This window comes from Canis aureus, chromosome 16 (genome assembly GCF_053574225.1).
Source record: "Canis aureus isolate CA01 chromosome 16, VMU_Caureus_v.1.0, whole genome shotgun sequence".
Classification (NCBI taxonomy): Eukaryota; Metazoa; Chordata; class Mammalia; order Carnivora; family Canidae; genus Canis; species Canis aureus.
Genome location: NC_135626.1, coordinates 22876731 through 22885680, shown reverse-complemented (window position 1 = coordinate 22885680; position 8950 = coordinate 22876731). Strand labels below are relative to the sequence as shown.

Genomic DNA, 8950 nt, shown 5'->3' with positions numbered 1-8950 from the left:
CTCCGCCAGGGGGCGCGCGCGCGCGCGCGCGGGACACGCTCTAGCCCGGCGCGCGCCTCGCCCCTCTCTATGGTGGCTCGGGCACGGCGGCAGCGGCCGCGCGCTCCCGAGGGGGCGGGGCCGCGGGAGGGGGCGGGGCCGCGGGGGGCGGGGGGCGGGGGGCGGGCGCGGCCGGGCTGGGCCGCTGGGGGTGGGGTGGGGTGGGGGGGCCGACTTCCTGGGGCCGCCCGGGAGGATGTCGCGGCCGCCCCCCAGTGCCCCTCAGCCCCCGAGACGCGGCGGCGGCGGAGCCCGGAGCCCCCCTGCCTGAGGCGTCCGCGGCCCGGATCCGGCCCCTCCCCTCCCAGGTGCGGACCGGGCGGGCGGGCGGCGCGGCAGGTGAGGAGGCGGCGGCGGCGGCGCGGGGGCCGCGGGGGCCGCGGGGGCCGCGGGGCCCGGCCTGGGCGGGGTCGCCGCTGGGCCTCGGGGGTCGCGGGGCCGCGTCCGGAGGCGCCTCCTGCGTGCGGGGCGCGGCCCGGGACTCCCTGCGTCGCTGGGCGCCTCCGCACCCGGGGCGGCTCGCACCTGTCCCATTGAAAGTCCTTCGAGGCGGGCGTTTCGGCTGAGGGGCGGGGCCCCGGGCCGGCGGTCGTCGAGGGTCCCGGGCGCCCTGCACACCGGCCGGCTCAGTTGGCCTCGGGGCCGGATGCGTCCTTGCGGCCGAGGAAACTGAGTCAGGCCTGTAGGGGGCCGCGCTCGCCCCTGCTGCCGGCAGGAGCCCCGGGGCCGCTCGCGGGAGGCGGCCGGAGTTGGAGGCCCGGGGAGAAGTTGGAGAGCGTGGGCCCGGCCCTCCGCCCACTCTTCCCTCGTGGGGGCCTCGCCCTCCGTGGGCTCGAGGGGATGTGCGAGGTCGCCGGGGGCCCAGGCGGAGAAGGGCGGTGGGGCCTCTCGGCCTCGGCTGCCCCGGGCCTTGGCCAGGCCTAGGGCGTCCCGGAGCTCGAGTTCTCGCTGGCAGGACAGAGGAACGGCAGCGTCGTTTCTCCTTTTTGTCGGTCTGTCATTCGTTCTAGTGGGAGAAAACTGCTCGTGTAACCACGGGGGAGCGTCTCAAGCTCCTCCCAGTCCGCCTACGGCAGGGAAGAGTTGCTGGGCAGTAGGGCTTTGCCCCCGACTGCCCCTTCGCACCGTGGCGGAAGGCCGCGGCGACCTAACGAGCCGCCATCCACAGGTGCGTGTGGCCCCCAGGAAGGCGGCACGTCCCTTATTCATCCCGTGTGCGGGTCGTTTGGAGGACGGGGAAGCCTTCCCATCACTCTCGTTGCTGGCGCCGTCTGGGGAGCCTTGGGATTTTCCCAGGGACGGGCCAGGTGACCGAAGCGTGGCCGGCCAGAGCTGTCCCCTTATCGAGCCATTTTTCTAGGAATGGGAATAGGCAAGGGAACACGGTGCTTTGCCCAGTTCTCAATCCAGAGTCCCAGGGCTGGGAGCTGTAGTGTTACTTCCTTTCTCTTCAGGGGATTTCAGGTTTGACAACTTCTTTATCCTTTTTTTTTTTTTTTTTCCTGATTGCTCGCTCTCTTTCATGTTCAAGGAAAATCATGATGGCAAGTATTTCTGAAACGTTATGGCATATTTCCTAATAATTCTGGACTTGAGAGTACAGTTCATAGCCGGCGGTTTAGAGGGGTCATTTTCTTCAGTTTGGAAGTGGTGTGTAACTGCAGATTCATGTGGCAGGGAGGGCCATGTAATACCTCAGTTGTGCTTAAAGTTTCCATGTAATGTAGGACACACATTTAATGTCTAGATCTAGTTATGAGGATCAGCCCACTAAAAACTTCCAGATTTGTCATGTAGACAGCTGTTATTCTGATTGTTTATATTGGGATCAAGAGTTTTATTTTTTTTTTAAAGGTTTTATTTATTTATGAGAGACACATAGAGGCAGAGACAGGCAGAGGGAGAAGCAGGCTCCATGCACCAGGAGCTCAACGTGGGACTCGATCCCTGGTCTCCAGGATCACACCCTGGGCCGAAAGCAGGCGCTAAACCACTCAGCCACCCAGGGATCCTCTGGGATCAAGTGTTTTAAATCCTCTATATTGACTTCATTTAACCAACTGCTAAAATAATATGCAGAGAAAAAGCTGTTTCAGACTAGGAATTAATTTGTTTTTAATCTTTCTTACGGCCAGGTAGGTTGACACAACTAACTGCTTAGCACCATCTAATAGGAATACATCTTTAAGGCCTCTTAAGAAAAAAAAAGCATGGAAAAAGCATTTTCAGTTACCAGCATTTAAGAAGGCAAAAATAACAAAAAAGGGCACAGTTTCTTCCCTAACATGTTCACTGTGATGTTTATTTTTTTTAATTTTTTTTTATTTTTAAATTTTTTTTATTTATTTATGATAGTCACAGAGAGAGAGAGAGAGGCAGAGACACAGGCAGAGGGAGAAGCAGGCTCCATGCACCGGGAGCCCGATGTGGGATTCGATCCCGGGTCTCCAGGATCGCGCCCTAGGCCAAAGGCAGGCGCCAAACCGCTGTGCCACCCAGGGATCCCCACTGTGATGTTTAATATAGCCACACCCATCTGTAAGAGTATTGTGCCTAGGACTTTCTGAAAACACCTACAGAAACTTAAGGAGTGTTGGGGAGCCTAATCCCACCCGGATTTTTTTAATTCTTATAATAGAACCTTTAATACTGCTATTGTTTTTCTAATACTGCTATTGTTTTAATGGTAGATTAGAGACATTTCTATCAAATTTGTACTGGCCATAGTGTTTTTGTTTGGGAATGAAAGTTTTAGTCTCTGCACCTTGGAATCTCATCACCCCTGCAATACAGAGCTAAGTAGTAATTTAGAGTTTAATGAGAATACAGAGTTTAAATCGCTAGCTATTGGTGAAGTCTTCAGGGACTAGCTTCTTCCTTGTTATTGTTTGGTAATGGTTACTGGTTTGGTAATGGTTACTAGTTATTGTTTTTGTTTGGTTATTGGTTATGGTTGCATGTGTGTTATTTTTTTATTTTTTTTAAGAGTTTATTTATTGGGCAGCCCCGGTGGCTCAGCAGTTTAGCGCCTGCCTTCAGCCCAGGGTGTGATCCTGGAGACCTGCGGTCGAGTCCCACATCGGGCTCCCCGCAGGAGCCTGCTTCTCCCTCTGCCTGTGTCTCTACCTCTCTCTCTCTCTCTGTGTGTGTGTGTGTCTCTCACGAATAAATAAATAAAATCTTAAAAAAAAGTTTATTTATTCGTGAGAGACATAGAGAGAAAGGCAGAGAGACATAGGCAGAGGGAGAAGCAGGCTCCCTGCAGGGAGCCCAATACAGGACTTGATCTCAGGACCTAGCCTAACAGTAGGCCGACACTCAACCACTGAGCCATCCAGGTGCCCTTGGTTATTTGTGTTTATGTAAGAAAGATTTTAGCATTTTTAAGGACTGTCTTTATTTTTTATTACCTTTTTTGTCTGCTTTTTTTTTTTTTTTTAACTGAAGTTAGTTGACACACAAGGACAATCTTTTTATATACAAACATAACTCCACCCTCTTCCTTCAATAGGGAAATGACTTGGTCATTTTCTTGTATCATGGTTTTATATTAAGAGCTTTAATAGGACTTTTAATAGGTTATTCTGTTACATTTCACATGAAAGCTATCCCAGATAGGAAGGAATCACAGGCCTCAGTTCTCCCAGTTTCCAGGATTTATCAGTTGCATGGTCAAGACAGTGGTTTTATCTAATCCTATAATGCCATTCTTAGTTTAAACCCATTATCTTCCTTTCTCTTAATTAAGATGGTCATGAAGTTTCCTTGCTTCTGCAGGTTGAATGTTGCACATTTTTGATGCATTTAGGCCTGTTAACGTTCTGAATTGTAGCTAAACAGAATCCTATTGCCTGATTTTAAACATTTTCGTTTTTAAAGCAAGCATAAAAGTTATGTATCCTCTGGGGGAAACCAGCTTTTATCTGTTAGAAAAACCAAATCTGGTTTTTCCAGCTTTGTACCAATGTGAAATCTTAACCTTTCCTTTCTGGTTTCTCCAGTACTGTGACTAGTGACCAATAGTGAATGAGGAACGAGAGCTGTTGGGAGATCCTAAAGTCTTAATGAATCAGCAAAAGAAGGTCTCATTGTATTCAGTGCAGTTTTTAGCCTTTTTAGTGTGTTTTATTGCAAGGAGTTCCCAAAAGCCAGCCAGCCAGCCATTCCTTGAAAGCTGCAGTTCGAAGCTGAGTCACTAAGGGGTTCTTTAAAAGTACAGATTTCTCAGCCCCACCTCCTGGAGATTTGATTGAGTGGATAAGCAATGACCAAGAATCTACATTAAAAAAAAAAAAAAACAACACTCTGGCCTCTATTTCCAAAGAGCTCCCCAAGTGATTCTGATCAGCATCCAGGTTTGGGAGCCACTGTTGCATTGCTTTGAAATTCTTTATAAATGGTTGTCCCTTTAAAGCCATCATTATGTTATCCAGGATGTTTGATTTGCTAGAATAGCCCATTTCCTAGTCATGACAGATAACAAAGAGCTTTTATAACTTTTATGTAAATTACTTTACAGAGAGGCTCCCCCACCCCACTGCTGTATTATCTATCAGGAGTCATGAGGGAGGGTTGGTGAAAGTAGCTTCCTTTATTTCCTGAGTGGACAAATGAATGATAATGTGGAAACAACTGGAGGTCGTAATTGGTAGGTGAATCTAGTTATGATCAGTGTTGGTGGGGGTGGGGTGCCTGGGAATTCTCCGCGTGTAGAATTTAAAAATAAAGCCGACTTGCCAGATGTTTCACTGCTTCGTAGCTGAAGCGCTTATGGAAAATAATGGAGGCTTAATAGTCAATACAGTTTAGTCACAGGTCCTTTGCTGAGTTCCCGGAAGGAAGAAAAAGTGCTGAAGTACAGAACCATCCGCGTTAAAACAGAATCAGGGCACTTACGATATGTTAAGGAATTAAACTTGGGGAAAGCCTAACAATTTAGGAAATTGACACATCTGGTTATGAATCCCAGCTCTTCTGCCTCCTGGCCATGCTACTTCAGGCCTCTTCCTTAATTGCCATCAGCTTCATTTTCTTCATCCCCAAGATGAGAATAATACCTGCTGGGATTGTTACAGGGCTTAAAAGAGAGAACATATTATTCTTTATGTATGCAGTTGCAGGCAACTGCATGAATGTTCCCTTCTACTTTTCTGCTAGGATCTTTATTCCAAAGGCTGAAGATGTCTTTCTGAATTTGCTTTCTCTCAACTCTTTCAGGAGTATCTACTCCCACAACTCTTATTTAAGAGTCTATGAGAGAGTGAGGACTGAAGTTAGGAACTGGATGATAGGGATAAAGAAGAGTGAGTCCTAGGACATTCAAAAACATTTTTGAATGAGTGGAGCACAGGCATATATCCAGAGTTACTGTCCGTGTGTATCTGTCATCCATCTGGGTGGTAGCCGGGGCACTCCCCTTAGGCCAGGAGGCTCTAAGGGTGGCCCCGTGAAGTGGTAGCTGACATCCATTTTTTCCCCCCTCATCTTCCTTTCTCCCTTTTGGTGTCTTTTGTCTCTCTTCCCTTCCCATCTTTCAAAGTGCTCTTGCTTTCGACTTGCCAATCATGCCACAAAAATCGCAGGCTAGGCCCCTGAAACTCCAGGCTAAAAGAGGTTGCTGGTTGCTAACACCTGTCTCCCAGCTAAATGAATAGGCCCCTTTGTAGGCAGGATGTTTAAAAAAGCTGATTAGTACAATGCTGGCTTAAAGGACCTATTAATGATACAGCATATGTAAATCAGAGAGTGATTCAAAGCCATTTTAGAGATTTGTTTCTTATATTAGATATTTTTTATATTGAGTTATGATGTTGGTTGAAATTTTATATCTAAACCACGAGTCCATTTATTACCTAAACAGACTAATTTTTGTCATTTGATTGGGGATCATTTATATTCTAGAGAAGTTTCTACCCTTAAGGGCCTTTGTATTGTTCAGCAAATGTCTAACTAGTGTGTAATACAATTAAAGTTTTGTTCACTGTGCTGCTGACATAATTAGTTTAATTTCTGCTCCTTATATATTTCTCTTGGCAGCTGGGAAATTAAAATACTAGACGTTGCATCAAACTGCTTTTTTTCGAGGGGGTGATTTTACTGTCAGTTGAATGGACTTAGGCCCCAGGGTACATTTTTTAAGATGTCTTATTCAACTTTCCTGTAATAGTCTTCTTTCTCTCCATAGAATTAATGTATTAAGACACATAATTGGCTATTTAAGCATTCAGAAGAGACCATGTTTGGCCTTTACCCTGTGATTATATTTTTCCCTCCATCTCTTTGGAGGGCAATGTGTGTAATTTTTGAAACCCTGAAGTATATTACACTTACATGAGCCCATGAACTTTTGCAAAGACAGGAGAATGGAATGGTTTTCTCTGATAAGGTGTATTATGTAATTCCCTCCCCAAATCACTGCCCTGTTCTTTTTAGATCATAGTGTCTGCAGACCTGATGTGAGAGTGGAAAAGCTGTGATGCCTGGCAAATCCTCTTCACAATTTCTCTGTGATACATTTCACAGAAATGGCTCTAGTCTTTAGAACAGAAGTTGCTCTCAAGGAGACTTTACATTTAATTACGCTAATCCACACTTCATTTCCTACAGGATTCTTGGAGAGATTCTCACCAGGCTGCGATTTCACGGATTCATGACTTAACGCTGGTTTTTATCTCCTGTTAAGGCTTCCAACTTTTTTTTTTTTTTTTTAATGGAAAGTGACCTTGGTCTGGTAATTTCTTCATTGACCTCTCCTATAAAAAGATAAGCAAAAAAAAAAAAAAGATAAGCAAAACTGTCTCGCTCCCTCAGCAGCCTTTTTCAGCAGTCATGCCCCATGTTGCTTTTGCATTTCTACAAAATTGTGTTGAGTAAGTGCTACTTGACTTTTTAAAACTGCCCTTTACCGGTGCTGCAGGTTAGGCCTTCCTCTCCTGGTTTAATGTACTCATGCTTTTGCTGGAATTGTGTGGATTTCATTGTTTCTGGGTTGTAGAGTGGTCAGGGTGCCCTGGGACAGCTGTTTTTTCCACCAGGGCCCAGTTCTAAAAGTAGGGGAACCCACCCCCACTTGAACTACCAGGAGCCAGTCTGATTGCTGAAGACATTTTAAGTGCCTTGATCCTCTTTAAAGAAAGAAATGGTGCCTAGTCATCCTGAAACTTTCAGGAAGTTTGGCTAACTGGAGGCTCTGCTGGACTCTGAGTAGTTAAATGTAATTCGTTAGTAATCAGCACCCATTGTTTATTTGCAACTGCTGGATTATGTTAAAAGACTTGCAAAAAAAAAAAAAAAAAGCTTTTCTTAAGTAAATGTAGCATCCTCCTCTCCCACCCCGTCCTCGTTGTGGTTTACTCTTTTCATTTGCTTTGGAAATCTTTCAGTCTCTGTCCAGATCTCATGCATATAGATTTACGGCACAGGAATCAATATATTAGATCCTAAAATACATAGGGAAGTGTGTTGTCTCCAGCATTTCTGTGATTCTTACTTTTTTTTTTTTTAATTTTAGTAATGATTAAGACACCTGCCTGAGAAATAACCAAACCTCATCCTCTCTCTGCTTCCAACCTTTCCCTAAGTCTTGAATCAGTGGGCCCACAATGAATTAATTATACTTCCTCTTGACCATGCTAAATTATTATTTTACATGGTGTGGAAGATTCACCAGAGCATAAGCCTTTATTCGAAAATACTGGACAAAAGGAGCATTCTAGTTTGGAGAAAGAGAGCAGAGTGTTTTCTAGGGCTTGCTTTAGCAGGAGTGGGTCAGCTGAAGTTCAGCTGGTTTGAGGAATCTGCAGTCAAGGATGATTCTAGGAAGAGGGAGGAATTGTTTTTGCAAATTAGCAGCCATTGTTTGGACATTTTGGATTTTTCAGAGAGGTGAAGAGGGTGAGTTAGGGGCTGACCGAGGTGGGGAGGAATGAGTGCAGGTGCTCAGACTTGCACAGTCCAGTGGAAAATTCTTAGTCTTTCAGTTTCTCTCACATTTGTCTACCTTTGTTTCTACCTTTCAGGCACTACTGGATTCAGGCACCATTCTTGGTCGTTTCATTTACTGATGGAAGAGTTTGCTTGATCATTCAGAGTATGAGCTGAAGTTTATCTTTGTTAGTGTTTGCTATAAAATAGATGGGGAGAGGAGCGTTAGAATATTCCCAGAGAGCTTGATAGGCCACTCCATCTTCCCTGCTCCCCTCACCATATAGTGAGACCCAGCACTCCAGGTGACTCTGAATCGACCACGCCCATGCCCACTGGCCTATTTCAGTGGTTCCTAACTCTGGATTGTTGACACAGTTGCAGACCTGCAGCTTGATGAGTAGGGACAGTGAGCCAACCTGTTAATGGGAGACATAAAAATTATACTTAATTCTGCGACTTTGCCTCCAGATGATCTTCCATCAATTTCCTAAATATTATTTATTTGATAAAATTTTTCATATAGCAGATCAACATGTCTTTTGTACTACCAAAACTAATATTAAAAAGGAAAATACATTGACAATTATATCTCAGTTGGCTTTTATTTGAGATGCAAGCTGTCCATACCTGGACTGTGTTACTTGTGGAAACACAAACAAACATAAAAATAAGCCACTGGCTTTATTCAGGAGGGATTGGTACAAAATTCAAGAGTTCTAAATACCATGTCAAGAAAGCAGTTTTTGATGCCATAGAATGTAAATATTTGCGTGTATTGTAATTTACATTTGTTCCTTCCAACCAAACAATTTTTTTAAGGCTCTTTGCCCAATGTGGGGCTCAAACTCACAACCTCGAAATCAAGAGTTGTGTGCTCCACTGACTGAGCCAGCCAGGCACTACTCCTACAACATCATTTTTTAAAATGGGAAAAAGTTGGGGCACCTTACTGGGCTCTGTTAGTGGAGCTTGCAACTCTTGATCT

At 45.8% G+C, this 8950-nt stretch overlaps 1 protein-coding gene across 6 annotated transcripts in view; it reads left to right on the top strand.

Moving 5' to 3' along the window:
- The first annotated feature begins 208 nt into the window (after nucleotides 1-208).
- The window catches only part of RFFL (ring finger and FYVE like domain containing E3 ubiquitin protein ligase), an 84183-nt gene continuing 75441 nt past the window's right edge, over nucleotides 209-8950 (top strand). The window contains exon 1 of one of the 6 annotated variants that reach the window (XM_077852197.1): nucleotides 209-347. Coding sequence is in view for 3 of the 6 variants with exons in the window: in XM_077852203.1 (XP_077708329.1) it covers nucleotides 4654-4687 (34 nt within the window). In the remaining 3 variants the exon portion in view is untranslated. Of the gene's footprint in view, nucleotides 379-713; nucleotides 1208-4574; nucleotides 4688-8950 lie in introns of those variants that run through there. The other 5 variants (XM_077852195.1, XM_077852198.1, XM_077852203.1 and 2 more) reach the window with 5 other exon arrangements.